General features: G+C 39.5%; 1 protein-coding gene across 2 annotated transcripts in view; it reads right to left on the bottom strand.

Moving 5' to 3' along the window:
- Positions 1–18209, bottom strand: part of LOC126237177 (2',3'-cyclic-nucleotide 3'-phosphodiesterase-like) — an 81777-nt gene that overhangs the window by 19295 nt on the left and 44273 nt on the right. For both annotated transcript variants that reach the window (XM_049947050.1, XM_049947051.1), the window contains one exon: positions 14188–14618. In XM_049947050.1, coding sequence (XP_049803007.1) covers positions 14188–14618 — 431 coding nt within the window. The remainder of the gene's footprint in view (positions 1–14187; positions 14619–18209) is intronic.

Raw genomic sequence — 18209 nt, 5'->3', positions numbered from 1 at the left:
TTCTGACTGTATCACTATTAGGCATAAGAATAATACGAATATAAACATGACATGATATGTATATTCTTCCGCGTTTGCTTTTCTCTCACTCTAGTTTCGTAGTTTATTAGGCAGACAGGATTTAAATGAGATAGCAGCACACATGAAATAATACATGGCAAAATATATTATTCTTATAGTGAAGAAAATACTGCAAGTGATTCACAATTCATAAAAGTTCCTATTACCAACCATCTCTTCTCACAGGTAGGAAAAATTCAGAACGTAGAGTTGGCCATATTGACAAACATTCCAAACAGTTTTGCCAGTCGGATTTTATTAGTACATTGAAATGCTGCTACATTCGGAGATGAACAATACGGAATTTGTATTTACTTCGTTGGATAATGAATGAAAATTCAGTGGTCGAAACTCGGGGCGGAGAAAAAAAGCTCGTCATCCACTTTTTTTTAAATTTATTTACTGATGCAGAGGTTTCTTCGGCAGTATTTATCTTTGTGCCTGCAAAGCATGCGTGTAGCACTACATAAATTCGACGGCAGAAGTTAGTTGTGGCGGCACCTACCAACATTTTTCAGATCTTCCACTTACTTCGACTTGATTCTAAGCCGCATGCGGTTTTTTGGATTACAAAAACTGGAAAAAAAGTGCGGCTTAGATTCAAGTAAATACGGTAGTTCATAACATATTTTTAGTAATGTTCCACAATGGCTAGTTGATTTTGTTTGTATCTCTTGACAATGTCACTCTAGCTTTACTGTAATAGATTATTTTTAAACAGATTTGAAGATGACATCTCGTTGAATCGGGTGTACTGCCAGTGGTCTGTGTTTTTCTAACACAATAATTCGACGTTTTGCCTAAGCGTCATCATCAGGTGCTCCCTGTGACTGAACGACAGGCTGATTGTGTCCTGTATTTATGTCTCGACAGTGTCTGGCATTCCCTAGGCCGTCCGCTCCCACTGCGACCGTGTCGGTTGGTCACCAGATGTTCCGTCTTCCGTCCGCACCTGCTTGTGCTGTTTTCCCCGGTGGCGGCCGTTTCATGACGTACTCTACTAGGTCTGCACCCACCAAGTGCGTTTCTAGCACAGTGCTGGGAATGCACCTGGCAGGTGCGGACCTCTTAGGGTACGCCATGAAACGGCTGCCACCGGGGAAAACAGCGGATGCGAGCATGGACTGAAGATGGAACGTCTGGCGACCAACTGACACGGTCGCAGCGGGAGTGGACGGCGTAGGGAGTGCCAGACAGTGTCCAGACATAAATACGGGACACGGTCAGCCTGTTGTTCAGTCACAGGAAGCACCTGATGAAGACACCGAGGTATGACGTTGAAATATTGTGTTAGAAAAACGCAGACCACCGGCAGTACACCCAATTCAACGAGGTGTCACAAAATCGCCAGGAAAGTCTAAGTCTAAGAAATTACAGATTTGTAGATGGTCACCACTGACTGAAATCAATAGCCTGAGGACAGAATTATTTTGTGATCACAGACTGGAATAAAACAAACAGAAAAGTCTTAATTGATGTACCAACACTGCAGAGGTTTGCACATAAGGCGGGTGGTGGGTTGATGCACAGTGGCAAGGACGAGTGTACCATGTGACACTCCAGCCAATAGCATCATTCTGCCACGTCTGCCTGTAGTATGTACATCGGAGTGCTGCAGAACGTCTAGCACTGATTTTCATGTTAGTTAAGATATAGTGAGGTTACTTAGCCATTATAGTGTTCACTATGGGTGGCATACAATAAACATGAGAAATATTATGCTAAGAAGTGCTAGTGATAGTTTTTGATCATATAAATTCTGTTAGGTAAAGCCAGAATAATACACAGTGACCTGGTGTAGCGCTCAACCATGTTGTCATTTACTACAGTAGACAGTGATGGGAGTGTGAGGTGTGGGGCAGGGATAGAGAGCACACTGGCAGCACTACAAAGTATTCTCTGTCTCTCTCTGCACCGAACACACAGTGCTGCCATCTTCTTATGTGCACCCTACTATAGGATAGGTTGCTGATACCTGGAATATTGCCACAGAACAAACTATTACAACATACCAAGACAAAGACCTTGCAGATCCCAACAATACAACATATCAATTTAAGCAAATACAAAGATGTCTCTTTTGTGACTTCCTTCAGGTGCAAAGCAAATCTTATGGGGGTTAGCTCACGTCAGTTTGGCTTCAGGTGATGCCAGTCCATGTATGATGCTGTTAACCTGTAATGTACATAATACACAACACTTCTGACAAATTATATGATTACAATAGCGACAGACATCACAAGTACCTTTGACAACTTATGGTGACAGTTGATATTTGTGTGAATGTGGAAACTCCCGATACTAGATGCACTTTACAAAAGCTTTTACAAGAACTGCAAAAGCAGGGTGACAGAAAGGCATACCATAAATCACAGAGCACTGACGCATATGTACACCATCTGTTGGTGGTCATTTTGGCCCAAAGAGCTTGTGGCATGCTCGAGCACATATAGTGGTCATATGTGGCCAACAAGCTTGCTACTGAAGCGAACAAACTGGTAAACTGCATGTATATTCGGGTGAGACCCAATGCTATATAGAGCATTGACACATATAGTAGGCAAAGAAAACAAAATAATGCATGTCAGCATGTGCAGGCTCCGCTGAATTCAAACTGGTACTTATGGAATCTGGAGCATACCATCGCACAACATTTAATGTTTGCAGTCATCATGGGGACACAATGTGTCTACCTCTTAAGAAACAGGGTAAATGTGAGGCATGGTTAGAGAGTTGCGCTACTATTTGGAGTTTTCCACCCAAGCTGCTGGAATCACTTCCCATGATATTTGGAATATACCTGACAGGCTTGCCTATGAGGTATAGTCATGTGTGACACTGGCTGAGGATTGGTAACATCAATAAAGTCCAAAGAATTACTAAATTCTACAGTAGTAAGTTCCTGTTCAAAAACTGTCATGTGGACACAAGACAGACGGATTGGCAAAGTGATAAGAGCTGAAGTGTATACTTATTATTCATGGAGACATTAAACCCAGTTAAAACATGGTACACTTCTTAACAGGATTTAGCCTTTATCCCACATACTTATGAGGTACGAGACTCTGGAACATTAATCCAAAACTGTAACATAACTGTAGTGGAGAGCAACAAACAGGAGTTGTGTAAAAATCTGGCCAGTTCCCTACAAAATCCCTCAACCAGTGCAGAAACCGATGATGCAGCAAATGCGATATCCCACAAGTTATTTAGGGAATACTGGGAGACTCGGCATAGAAGACATAGATGACACTGAAAGTGCAATAAAGTGTTCAGTGCAAATAGAGAGAACAGCGATCTACCAAACACACACACACACACACACACACACACACTTGAAGTTCACAGCCATGTAACATAAAACGAAAAGAGCTAACATAAATTGTAATTAATGTATTTTATGGACTGTAAGACACACCTTTTTCCTTGGGGGAAAAAAAGGCCTAGGTGCATCTTATACTCAAAATTAATATAAAAATGTCCAGTGTCTGATTTAAAATTCCCGCCAGTCTTAAAAATGGCCATATTTTTAATGCTGAAGGAAACCTACCCCTATCTGGCAACACTGGATTCAACTGGCAGCAGCAGTGCACCGAAGCGGCAGATGTAAGTTGCAGGGATTCACAAGCTAACACTGTCTCCCTCCCAAAAGCTTGATAACACCGTCTCCCTCCCACACCACCATCACAAACCAAGAACACTGTCTAGCCTATGATGCGTGATTCCAGTCTACTGTGCCAGTGAACTTGAACTGAAAGAAATTTGTGTTATCTGTAACACTACAATACTTTTTGTTGGTAACAAGTTTCGTAATGGAAAAAAATAAAAGGTATTCATATGATGTGGGCTATAAATTGAAAGTAATAGCATATGCAGAAGAACATGGAAACAGCGCCCTCGACCAACAGAAAAAACCATTTGCGATTAGGGTGCTAGTAAAGAAAAAACAGGAAAACTAAATGTGCAAATAGAGGACTAAATGCAAAATGGTCAAAACTACAAGATGGTATTGTAATCAATACAAAAATGATTCAAATACACACTCATAAACAAGTACTTCAATGGAAGTTAACGGACTTTAAGGGTGGAGTTGGACAGTGCTACAGGTTTATGAAGCATCATGGACTTAGCATATGAACCAAAATATCTTGGAAAATGATACCACAACATGAAGAGAAACAATTATCTTTCGATCACTTTATTATTTAGTATCGAAAGAAAACCAGTGTGAAACTAAGCCAAATAGTGAACATGGATGAAACTCTGACATTTGGCATGGCAAGTAACAGAACTGTTGCCATGAAAGGTGCTACAACTGTAACTATAAAAAAGTGGACATGAAACAATCCTTTCATGTTGTTATGATGGTACTGAACTTAATACAACGATAATTTTTCACAAACAAAACAAGGAAAATTGAGACAGCGAAATGTAAAGCTTGCTGTTATTATAGGACAACTTACTCCACAACTGCAACCACTTCATGTCTTGGTAAATAAACCATTTGAAGCCTATTTGAGAGAGGAAATTAACAAATGGATGATGTATGAAACCCAACACAAATTCATGCTGAAGGGAGCTTTGAAATGACCTACAATCAAACAAATGGGTCAGTGGATAAAACAATCACGGTCTAGAGCAGTGGTTCCCAACAGGTGGACCACGGACCCCCAGGGGTCCACGAGCTATGCCAGAGGGGTCCGCAAGATACTATTAGAATAAAAAATATACTAACTATATTAACTATTCCCCATGAACCATGGACCTTCCTGTTGGTGGGGAGGCTTGCATGCCTCAGCGATACAGATGGCCGTACCGTAGGTGCAACCACAACGGAGGGATATCTGTTGAGAGGCCAGACAAACGTGTGGTTCCTAAAGAGGGGCAGCAGCCTTTTCAGTAGTTGCAGGGGCAACAGTCTGGATGATTGACTGACCTAGCCTTGCAACATTAACCAAAATGGCCTTGCTGTGCTGGTACTGCGAACAGCTGAAAGCAAGGGGAAACTACAGCTGTAATTTTTCCCGAGGGCATGCAGCTTTACTGTATGGATAAATGATGATGGCGTCCTCTTGTGTAAAATATTCCGGAGGTAAAATAGTCCCCCATTCATATCTCCTGGAGGGGACTACTCAAGAGGACGTCGTTATCAGGAAAAAGAAAACTGGCGTTCTACGGTTCGGAGCGTAGAATGTCAGATCCCTTAACCGGGCAGGTAGGTTAGAAAATTTAAAAAGGGAAGTGGATAGGTTAAAGTTAGATATAGTGGGAATTAGTGAAGTTCGGTGGCAGGAGGAACAAGACTTTTGGTCAGGTGAATACAGGGTTATAAACACAAAATCAAATAGGGGTAATGCAAGAGTAGGTTTAATAATGAATAAAAAAATAGGAGTGCAGGTAAGCTACTACAAACAGCATAGTGAACGCATTATTGTGGCCAAGATAGACACGAAGCCCACGCCTACTACAGTAGTACAAGTTTATATGCCAACTAGCTCTGCAGATGATGAAGAAATTGAAGAAATGTATGATGAGATAAAAGAGATTATTCAGGTAGTGAAGGGAGACGAAAATTTAATAGTCACGGGTGACTGGAATTCGAGAGTAGGAAAAGGGAGAGAAGGAAACATAGTAGGTGAATATGGATTGGGGGGGAAGAAATGAAAGAGGAAGCCGTCTGGTAGAATTTTGCACAGAACATACGTTAATCATAGCTAACAATTGGTTCAAGAATCATAAAAGAAGGTTGTATACATGGAAGAATCCTGGAGACACTAGAAGGTTTCAGATAGATTATATAATGGTAAGACAAGAGATTTAGGAACCAGGTTTTAAATTGTAAGACATTTCCAGGGGCAGATGTGGACTCTGACCACAATCTGTTGGTTATGAACTGTAGATTAAAACTGAAGAAACTGCAAAAAGGTGGGAATTTAAGGAGATGGGACCTGGATAAACTGAAAGAACCAGAGGTTGTACAGAATTTCAGGGAGAGCATAAGGGAACAACTGACAGGAATGGGGGGAAGAAGTACAGTAGAAGAAGAATGGGTAGCTCTGAGGGATGAAGTAGTGAAGGCAGCAGAGGATCAAGTGGGTAAAAAGATGAGGGCTAGTAGAAATCCTTGAGCAACAGAAAAAATACTGAACTTAATTGATGAAAGGAGGAAATACAAAAATGCAGCAAGTGAAGCAGGCAAAAAGGAATACAAAGGTCTCAAAAATGAGATCGACAGGAAATGCAGAATGGCTAAGCAGGGATGGCTAGAGGACAAATGTAAGGATGTAGAGGCTTATTGAAGAACTGGACAGGAAGGGAAGATACGACTTACTATACAACAGAGTAAAGACTATGACATGGGAACAAAACAGAGCAGGAAGTGCTACTATGGAAATTTTGAGTAAAGACGAAGAGATAGTGTACAAAGATCGTGACGATGTCCTCCAGAGATGGGAAGAATATATAAAAGAGCTATATGACACAAATAGCAAACCAGAAACTCTGGAACTTGAATCACACAACAGTGTAAGTGATGAAGAGAAAGGACCGACCATCATAATGGAAGAAGTAAAGTCTGCCATTGCTGCAATGAAAAATGGCAAAGCAGTAGGTACAGATACAATACCGAGAGAAATACTAAAATGCTTGAACCACAATGGAATAAGAGAAATATTGAGGTTATGTAATAAAATATATGACAGTGGTGAATGGCCTGAGGACTTTTTGACAACAGTAATGATTCCATTACCGAAAAAACAAGGAAACAAGAAATGCAGCGAGCACAGGACAATCAGCCTCATTTCACATGCAGCCAAAGTGATGTTAAGAATAATTAATAAAAGACTTGAAAAAGTAATAGAGGAGAATCTCGGCGAGGAGCAGTTTGGCTTTAGACGGAATACGGGCACCAGAGATGCAATAGGGCTCCTACGAATCTTGGGAGAAAGGTTTATTGAAAAAGGAAGAGACCTATATATGTGCTTCATCGATTTAGAAAAGGCATTTGACAATGTGGTTTGGGACAAGCTGGTGACTATTATGAGGGAAAAGAGAGTGGACTGGAAAACCAGAAGACTTATAAACTCATTATACCTTAGTCAAAAAGTTTCAGTTAAAGTGAAAGGAGAAAGTACAAACTGGATCAGACTAGGGAAAAGAGTAAGACAAGGATGCTGTTTATCACCTACTCTTTTCAACCTGTACTTGGAAAATATGATTGACCAATGCTCATTTGATGACAAAGGAGTAGAAATTGGAGGAAGAAGAGTAGGATGCTTGAGATTTGCTGATTACATGGTCCTTCTAGCCACAGGAGAAAAAGAATTACAGGATTTGGTGGACACCATTGCAACTAACGGAAAAAAATATGGAATGAAAATTAACACAAATAAAACAAAAGTATTGGCAATAGGAGGAAATAAGGAAATAAAAATTGTGCTGAATGGAGGAACACTAGAACAGGTGCAAAATTTTAAGTATCTTGGAAGCAGGATAGACACCGACTGGAAGTGCACCACAGAAATTAAAACAAGGATAGCAATGGCAAAAGAGGTGTTTTATAAGAAAAGGAGAATCTTCTGCAGCGGTCTGGACAGAGAACTCAGAAAGAGACTCATAAAATGTCTTGTATGGAGTGTTCTTCTATATGGCGCTGAAACATGGACTATGAGGAAAAAAGACAGAGAAAGGCTGGAGGTTTTTGAGATCTGGACATGGCGGAAGATGGAAAGAATAAGTTGGATGGACAGAGTAAAAAATGAAGAGGTACTAAGAAGAGTGAGAGAGAAAAGACAGTTACTAGATGTAATAAAGAGAAGAAAAAGAAATTGGATTGGGCATATATTAAGAAAGAATGACGGACTAATAAAAACAGTTTTAGAAGGTTATGTAGAAGGGAAAAGGAAGCGAGGAAGGAAGAGATTCCTGATACTGGATGACATGATGGACGGTACAACATACAGCAGCCTTAAGAAGGAAGCAATGGATCGCAGAAAATGGAGAGGCAAATGACCTGCTAATATAGCAGATAACTGATGATGATGAGAGGCTTATCTCACTAGGGGTAAGATAGATACTGCCTGCAGGAAAATTAAGGAGACCGTTGGAGAAAAGATAACGACTTGCATGAATATCAAGAGATCAGATGGAAACACAGTACTAAGCAAAGAAGGGAAAGCAGAAAGGTGGAAGGAGTATACAGAGGGTCTATACAGAGAGGGGGGGGGGGGGTGTGATGTTCTTGAAGAGAATATTATGGAAATGGGAGAGGATGTAGATGAAGATGAAATGGGAAATACAATACTGCGTGAAGAGTTTGACAGAGCACTGAAAGACCTGAGTCGAAACAAGGCCCCGGGAGTAGACAACATTCCATTAGAACTACTGATGGCCTTGGGAGAGCCAGTCCTGACAAAACTCTACCATCTGGTGAACAAGATGTATGAGACAGGCGAAACACCCTCAGACTTCAAGAAGAATATAATAATTCCTATCCCAAAGAAAGCAGGTGTTGACAGATGTGAAAATTACCGAACTATCAGTTTAGTAAGTCACAGCTGCAAAATACTAATGCGAATTCTTTACAGACGAATGGAAAAACTGGTAGAAGCCGACCTCGGGGAAGATCAGTTTGGATTCTGTAGAAATATTGGAACACGTGAGACAATACTGACCTTACGAATTATTTTAGAAGAAAGATTAAGGAAAGGCAAACCTACATTTCTAGCATTTGTAGACTTAGAGAAAGCTTTTGACAATGTTGACTGGAATACTCTCTTTCAAATTCTAAAAATGGCAGGGGTAAAATACAGGGAGCGAAAGGCTATTTACAATTTGTACAGAAACCAGATGACAGTTATAATAGTCGAGGGGCATGAAAGGGAAGCAGTGGTTGGGAAGGGAGTGAGACAGGGTTGTAGCCTCTCCACGATGTTATTCAATCTGTATATTGAGCAAGCAGTAAAGCAAACAAAAGAAAAATTCGGAGTAGGTATTAAAATCCATGGAGAAAAAATAAAAACTTTACGGTTCGCCGATGACATTGTAATTCTATCAGAGACAGCAAAGGACTTGGAAGAGCAGTTGAACGGAATGGACAGTGTCTTGAAAGGAGGATATAAGATGAACATCAACAAAAGCAAAATGAGGATAATGGAATGTGGTCGAATTAAGTTGGGTAATGTTGAGGGTACTAGATTAGAAATGAGACACTTAAAGTAGTAAAGGAGTTTTGCTATTTGGGGAGCAAAATAACTGATGGTGGTCGAAGTAGAGAAGATATAAAATGTAGACTGGCAATGGCAAGGAAAGCATTTCTGAAGAAGAGATATTTGTTAACATTGAGTATAGATTTAACTGTCAGGAAGTCATTTCCGAAAGTATTTGTATGGAGTGTAGCCATGTATGGAAGTGAAACATGGACGACTAACAGTTTGGACAAGAAGAGAATAGAAGCTTTCGAAATGTGGTGCTACAGAAGAATGCTGAAGATTAGATGGGTAGATCACATAACTAATGAGGAGGTATTGAATAGAATTGGGGAGAAGAGGAGTATGTGGCACAACTTGACAAAAAGAAGGGACCGGTTAGTAACACATGTTCTGAGGCATCAAGGGATCACAAATTTAGCATTGGAGGGCAGCGTGGAGGGTAAAAATTGTAGAGGGAGACCAAGAGATGAATACACTACGCAGATTCAGAAGGATGTGGGTTGCAGTAATTACTGGGAGATGAAGAAGCTTGCACAGGATAGGGTAGCATGGAGAGCTGCATCAAACCAGTCTCAGGACTGAAGACCACAACAACAACAACAACAACACATATTTCGTATGATAACAGATTTTTTGTTCTGGCCGTTTGCTGCATGAGCAGAGCTTTAGCGAACTTCTGCTTCTAGCATCTTCCTAGAGCCAACTGACACTAGCACACTCTAGCGCAAAACTAGAATTAGATAGAGGCAAACAGTTCTGCTGTATGCCGTTAGACTGCGCGCGCTGCCTCTTTGCAGCTGACAACTGACAAGACACTTTACACAGAACTCGCATTTCAGACAACAATCGCCTATTGTTAGACCATCTTGTATAAGAAGAGCCCCACAATGACAACGAAGAGGAAGAGGAGGGGGGAGGGGAGGGGGAAGAGGAGGTCAAAGAAGAAGAAGATAGTTCAGATGATGATTTTCAGTAGTCTCGCTTTGCAATCTAATAATAAAAATTGTAAAAATGTTATTTAAGAAACTTGAGCATTCAGGTGTGTCTTAAAGTCTGTAGCATCTTATAGTGTGTTGAATACGTTCTTTTTTTAATATTGAATGTAACTGTAATGTGTACCTGTTACCATGTTGAAAAGTCAAATGTGTACAAAACAATAATAATATTGGAATAAGTGATGTTTAGGAATGGAGCCGGAAGGGTAATTCAAACTCTAAACTCGTAGATCTGAGGAGGGTTGACTAAGTTTACAAAAGTTGTCCAGGGATGCTTGATTCAGTGTCCAGCCTGTGATGGTTGCTACTTTTGTTGTTTCAGGCATTTAACGTCTAGGTTATTAGCAGCCACAAATGTTTTCCTTGTTTGAGTGAGCTAAAAATACTAATAAAACATTTCTTATCCATTCAGTTGAACATCAGTAGCAGACCTAACACAAAATAATTTCCAATTTAGATCAACGCAGAAAGCGACACTGCATAGCGCATGGTGGAAAACGGACCCAGGAAGGTGTCTTCGCCCAAGAGATGGAGACTGAGTGGGACTGAAATGCGACGACGAGAAAGTGGGCTAAAGATCTCAATGCACGATGGACACAACGCACCATGTACGGTGCCCTTCCCCAATTGGCTCGCTCTTCAGGAAAATTTTAAAGAATGGAGGTCATACCCTACAGGGGACCTTCACATAAAGGCCGAAACTTGTGAAACTCCTTTTGGTTGCCTCTTACAACAGGTAGGAATACCTCAAGCCTATTCTTACCCCCGGACCCACTGGGGGGGTTTAGGGAACGATCATGTTAATTCACAACTTTTAAAATGTGTGCTATGTCACCATCTAAAATAATTTTTGTATATCATTTAGTTTTAAAATTTCAGTTGATTCTACAAATTGCACTAGAAAATAGTTAACAATTTACAAATTTTCAATTTCAAACTATATATTGTGTAACTCATAATCCAACTTAGCAACACAATAGCAGCTTAAAAGTGAAATACAGCAATAAATAACTAATAAAATGTGCATACAAGATCATAATAGGTGCCACTGAACTGTATGGTCAGACAATGACTTATCTTTATAAGGTAAACCAGAAAGTTGTTTTGGGTGCCACAATGCTTTCTAGGCATGGTCCTATTTGAGGTGCTGTGCTGTGTGTTTCCTTTGATCTCTGAAGTGACTTGCCCAGTCAGTTATAAAGTGACCTATAGTTTAATGTGGACTCAGAATGCAACTCTGGATTTTTCACAACAACATTGACAAACATGAAAGAAACAGAAGGTATGGGATAAAAATCCTTGGATGACTGGGGACTGAGCTCCAGACCTTTGTAACCATAGTCTGGCACTTAAGCACTGACCAATTGAGTCACATGATCAGAAATCTAACACTGTGCTGACATTTAAGATGAAGCTCTTTGGCCTCCTCTCGCCATTTAAGGCATGGGTCTCCTGTTGCCTGGTGCTAACACCTTATTTTATCTACTGCTAAATTTTTTGACTCATCTAGATACCTGATAGCATTGTGTTCTGTATGAATTTAACAAAGCACATTACATCTGTAAAAGCTTATCATTAGTAATGTTCAAACTCTGCAATTTGATTATATGAGATCCTCCTGTGCCAATGAAGTGTAGTAATGCCACAGCAACATGTACAATTAGGGAGCAGTGTTATACTAATCCAAAAAATCCTCTAGAAACTTAATTTGACCATATATACTGCACTGTTCAATTACAGTCATTCACACACAGTAAACTATTTTCATAGACCAATAAGCTTCGTATCATTACCCTGCTCTGTTCTAAACATTGTAATGTACACAAAAAAGTAGTTTACATTAAAAGTAACAGGTAAAGCTTTCTGCAGGCACACACATACAAATTTTTAAGAACTGTTTCTGCAAATAATACAGTTTTCAGCTTCCTATGAACTGAAGTCATAGTGTTAATTAATGCACACTTCCCATGTACATTATTCACACATGTAACGTGGAAAATATTCAACAATGGTACAATAAAAAATACATTCCCTCTTTAACAAGGAGACGCCTTAGACAGAGACAACTAACTGGATTTGAATCATATTTGGCAGGTTGCTTGTGTAATATATGTAAATGTCGTGTGACTAGGGCCTCCCGTCGGGTAGACCATTCACCGGGTGCAAGTCTTTCGATTTGACACCACTTCAGCGACTTGCGCGTCAATGGGGATGAAATGATGATTGTAAGATATTTTGGCTCAACACACCTCTGGTTTTTAGAAAACCGTCCCTAAAGTTCAGAGTATACAACTGAATCAAAAGTGACAGGATCTGCAGGTAACTGAAAACTGAGCACTGTTCATTATCATATACATGGCCCGCAAATGCAAATTTTGCTATAAATCAAAGAAACAAAAAGTTAAGACTGCCACTTATATCCCAGAAAGGTTTATGTTAGTCAATGAAAGTGTCACTAGTGTAGCAACCAAGGCACTTGGGTGGAGAGCACAGAACTTTTGTTTGATTCCAAATGCACTCTGCACTTTTTTTTATTTATAGTTTCATCCCTATCAAAATTAGTAAGAATAGGTGGGTTAGTAATATAATCAGTAGGGAATAGTAACAAGGTAGGCAAATAAATTTCACTAACGACTTGGATTAGTAAAGAATTAAAATGTCAAATCTCATTGTATGAAAACAACTGCGAGTAATATTGCTGCATATTCTTTCCAAAGGATCATCAACAGTCAACAGCGCTATGCTCATTTACGGAGAAGTGTCGTACAGAACTTTAGTTTCAAAATTGCAATGCGCTTCTGGAAACCAAGTGGGATTGCAAAACTGCATGGGTGCAACAATGATTCAAACTATAATTCATGATCAACTTTCTGAATCGATTTTTCAGGTTATGTAATTGTATGAGGGTTATACACTAAAATTAATTCACAAAAATGAAATATTTTAAAATGTCAACCAATACTGTTTTTTGCAAAATTTTCTGAAGGAACGATTTAATTGTGCAAAGATTTCATTCATTAGATGTTCTTGGTGACACATGTATAGCTTCATATGTTTCGAAGACAAGTACCACCCATGTAGTTCACTGAAGGAAACTGAGGACATTTAACGGAGTGTGTGAAAGAGCCATTGTAAGGCAATCAGGATTAAAATTTTAATTCTTTACTAATACATGTCACATGAAAAATTTATTTGCCTATCTTATAATTATTACTTACTGATCATGTTATTAACCCTCCTATTACTATCAATTACAATAGGGGCAGGGGGGAATATACTTGTGGAATGCATTTGGGAATCAAACACGGGTTCTATCCTCCCCAGCCAGATCCCTTGGTTGGTAAACTAGTGGTACTTTCGTAGAACAGAATTCACCTTATGGGTGCATAAACAGCACTCGTAACAGTTTCTTTCCCCAATTTGTGGGAAAATACGCATTTGTGAACCTCAATTTCAAATATCTACCAAACCTTTCAATTAGTCAATTATGTGTCACAAAATTTAGATATGGGTTGTCTCAAAATGGGGGAGGTAGGATACGGAGCCAAAATATCTTAAGTCTTTCATTTTAGGTTGCACACAAGCAACCTGCCAAATATGAGCCAAATTGGTTGTTCGTATCTGAAACCTTCCCCTCGCAAGTACAGTGGTAGCACAGAAAAACATTCGTAAAGTTATACATATATTTGTTATTTGTCATAATTTCCCATTAGGAAACAATAGTCACAAGCTTCTTGTATGTATAAGCAATTTATCTAGTATGAGAACATACAATCACAGTTTACTTTTGTTTTGATTTGACTAATCTACTTATTTTTCTCAACAATCTACATTTTAATGACATTCTGAATGTGTGGAATTGTGTGACAGTATATAATTTCAAGAGACCAAACATAGTTTTAAAAATGATGAAAAGTGATTACCTGACTTATCTTCCAATGAGCTAAAACTCTGGAAATCTTCTTCAAATTCAGGTAACTTCAGGCACTCTTCAAGATATGCCTGACCAACAAGTAACAGCATACGAGAATCAGATTCATTCAGAAACCAGCCAAAATAAAGTGGCAAGACTGTTTCCCACTGTTCCAATTTCTTTTGAATAGTGTCTTCTCGTACATTATGTTGATTCTTAATTGATAAAAAAAGGGGATCATCTTTCCACGGTGTTTGTGGTTCCACTAGGACAACAGTATAACAAGTTTTAAACGCTAACAGAAAGTAGTACTCCATTGGCCACTTCTGAACATTAGTGTTATCAATAACTATAACATTTTCATTTCTTATGCAAGCACGTCTCGCTTTCTCCTGACAATACTCATGAGCCTCTCTCAGCTTCTTTGGATTAAACATGTACCTGAAATCAATTTTTCATGAATCACAGATCAATTGACCAAATAAAACTACACTTGAAAAGCTGAATGAAAAAAATGGAGAGGGAACCAGAACAGCAGTAAGATTAGTATTGACTGCATTAACTCCTACATTAACTTAGTCATGAGATACAAAAATTCAACAATGTAAGATGATGTGCTATCTAGTTTTTTAATAGCTCCCCCCCCCCCCCACTCTCCTTCCATATAAGCATTTAAAGGAGGATTTTCTTTATTGAGCCAGAGATGCTTCAAAAGCATTTAGTTTACATAAAGAAAATATTTCTGTTTGTTATCTTCATTATAAAAACTTCAGTTTGATTGATTTTCATTTTAGAAGGGGAGAAGAAGGTGGGAGGGGAGTGGGGGCATGGCAATTGTGAGTGGGCTTCAATTTGAATATAAATTACTTTCTCCTCCATGTAATATTCCAATAGGAGTTTATTTTTTATTTTTCAAACAACACAACAAACTTCCACAAGCTCACATATTACAAATGTAATGAACTGAAAAATTAATGAGCACTTCTCCATGAAGCTAAAAATTTAAAGCATATTAGTTTGTGATTCGTACATTTGAGTTTTGGGTTTTCTGAATGTACATGTCCGTATATCACTATAGTGGAGATGAGGATGAAGTGGAACACAGCCAATCAGTTTCAGAAATGAAGGGTTCATTCAAACTCCTTGACCTATATTTTGACATACTTAAAAAGTCTTCTTCGAAAGACCAGTGGTTACACTGGTTACATATAATGTTGTGGAGATACATTAAAAACTAAAAATGTGCCAATGAAAGATAAAATTCACATCCATAAAAGTAAAACCATGCAAATAACTCTGATTGTCATTAGGCAGTATTTCACTAGTTACACTTGTGAAGTACTGTCTAATGACAACCAGCTTGAATTGTATAGTTCTACTATTATGGAGGTACATTTTTCTGTCATTGGAGCTTTATGGCTACAATTTTAACATACCACCAAAAAATTATCTACACCTACATCTACACAGATACTCTGTGAGCCACAGTATGGTACATGGCAGAGAGTACCCCATACCACTTCTTGTCATTTCCTTTCCTGTTCCACTTGCAAACAGAGCGAGGGAAAAAACGACTGTCTATATGCCTCCATATGAGCCCTAATTTCTCATATCTTATCTTCTTGGTCTTTACGCATAGTGTATGCTGGCGGCAGGAGAATCGGTCGGCAGTCAGCTCCAAATGCAGGGTCTCTAAATTTTCTCAATAGTGTTTCTCAGAAAGAACATCGCCTTCCCTTCCTAAAATTCTCCCAATAAACGGAAGTCGACCATTCGCCTTCCCTACCACAGTTTTCACATGCTCGTTCCACTTCATACTGCTTTGCATCGTTACACCCAGATATTTAGAAGTCTTGACTGTGTCAAGCAGGACACTATTAACACTGTATCTGAACACTACAGGTTTGATCTTCCTACTCATCTGCATTAACTTACATTTTTCCACATTTAGCACTAGCTGCCATTCATCACACCAACTGGTAATTTTGTCTAAGTAGTCTTGTATCTTCCTACAGTCACTCAACTTCAACAACTTGCCGTACACGAAGGTATCATCAGCAAAAAACTGTAGATTGCTGCCCACCCTGCTCGCCAAATCATTTATGTATATAGAGAACAGCAGCGGTCCTATTACACTTCCCTGGGACACTACCAATGATACTGATGTCTCTGATGAACACTGACTGTCAAAGACAACATCTGATGTTCTATTATTGAAAAGTCTTCAAGCTACTCACATATCTGAGAACTTATTCCATATGCTCATACCTTCATTAACACCTTGCAATGGGGCACCGTATCATATGCTTTTGGGAAATCTGTAAATATAGAATCTGCCTGTTGCCTTTCATCCATTGTTCGTAGCATAACATGTGAGAAATGGGCATGCTGAGTTTTGCATGAGCTACGCTGATTCGCGGACATAAGCTTCTCTGTCTCAAGAAAGATTATTATATTTGAACAGAGAATATGTTCAAGGATTCTGCAGCAAACAGATGTTAGGGATAATGGTCTGTAATTCTGCAGGTCTGTCCTTTTAGCCTTCCTACATACTGGAGTCACCTGTGCTTTCTCCAGTCACTTAGGACTTTGTGCCAGGAGAGAGATTCATGATAAATGCAAGCTAGGTAAGGGGTCAATGCCACAGAGTACTCTTTGTAAACTCGAACTGAGATTCCATCTGGACCTGGTGATTTATTTGCTTTCAAATCTTTCAGTTGTTTCTCTATGCCAGGTATGCTTATTACTATGCCATCCATACAGGAGTCTGTCCGATGGTCAAATGATGGTATGTTTGTACGATTCTCCCGTGTGAATGATTTCTTGACTAACTATCTTTTGGAGTTTGAATAAACCTTTTGTTTCTGCAACTGACTGGCTGTGTTTCACTTTATCCTCCTCAACTGCTGCATCCAGCCATACTCAAAACTTTATAGTCAAGAGTTCCAGACCCATCTTCCAGTTTTGCTGCCTCAACAGAGGTCACATTGAAATGGCTCTGAGGCACTATGGGACTTAACATCTGAGGTCACCAGTCCCCTAGAACTTAGAACTACTTAAACCTAACTAACCTAAGGACATCTCACACATCCATGCCCGAGGCAGGATTCGAACCTGCGACCGTAGCAGTCGCGCGGTTCCAGACTGAAGCGCCTAGAACCGCTCGGCCACTGCGGCCGGCAGCGATCACATTGGAAGATACAGGAATGACAAGCAATTCAAAAATACAATTTGATCTCCACTACAAGCTCCTGTTCCTACATATCATCTGTTGTGATTATGTCACATTCTATGTTAGTTTCAGAAACAATTCTTTCGATATCTCCAATGGAAATAGGCACAGTACTCTGCATCTCACCATTGCACTCATGTTTTGATTCTGACTGGATGTGCGTTTCAAAACAAGTCATCATCATCATCGTCGTCGTCGTCGTCGTCATCACCACCACCACCGCCGCCACAATCACCATCAGCCTGCTGAGTGAAGCTCAAAGCTTCTGTGAGTACAGGGTGTACATAAAGTCCGGGAACACTTTCAATTATTTATTGTACCAGAACCAAACACTGTACAGATATCACGTACCATATACCACCACAGCGTAGTTTAGTAATTTGCCAGTAGTCAGCACTAGTCACAAACACGGCGAGTTCAGGTGCAGAGCGAGCTTTCAGTGTGCTGGAGTTCGACAAAAACAAGTGTGCTACAGCTATTCAACGGATGTTTAGAACCAAGTATGGTAAGAAGCCACCAACAAGGAAGGCCATTTACCACTGGCACAACAAATTTGATAGGACGGGTTGCTTGTGCCCAGCAAAGAGAAGTGGACATCCCAGTGTGAGTGAAACGGATGTGGAGTGCATACGAGAGACATTCATAAGGAGTCCAAAGAAATAGGTGGTTCACATATCAAATGTTTGTAAAAAAACTTTCAGAGTTTCTTTACAAAATGCAATATGTATGACATCTGTACAATGTTTAGTTTTTGTGCAATAAATAATTGAAAATGTTCCCAGACTTTATGTACACACTGT

Source organism: Schistocerca nitens, chromosome 2 (assembly GCF_023898315.1).
Source record: "Schistocerca nitens isolate TAMUIC-IGC-003100 chromosome 2, iqSchNite1.1, whole genome shotgun sequence".
In the NCBI taxonomy this organism is placed as follows: domain Eukaryota; kingdom Metazoa; phylum Arthropoda; class Insecta; order Orthoptera; family Acrididae; genus Schistocerca; species Schistocerca nitens.
The sequence above is the reverse complement of the archived record's forward strand: the minus strand, read 5'-3'. Positions and strand labels throughout refer to the sequence as shown.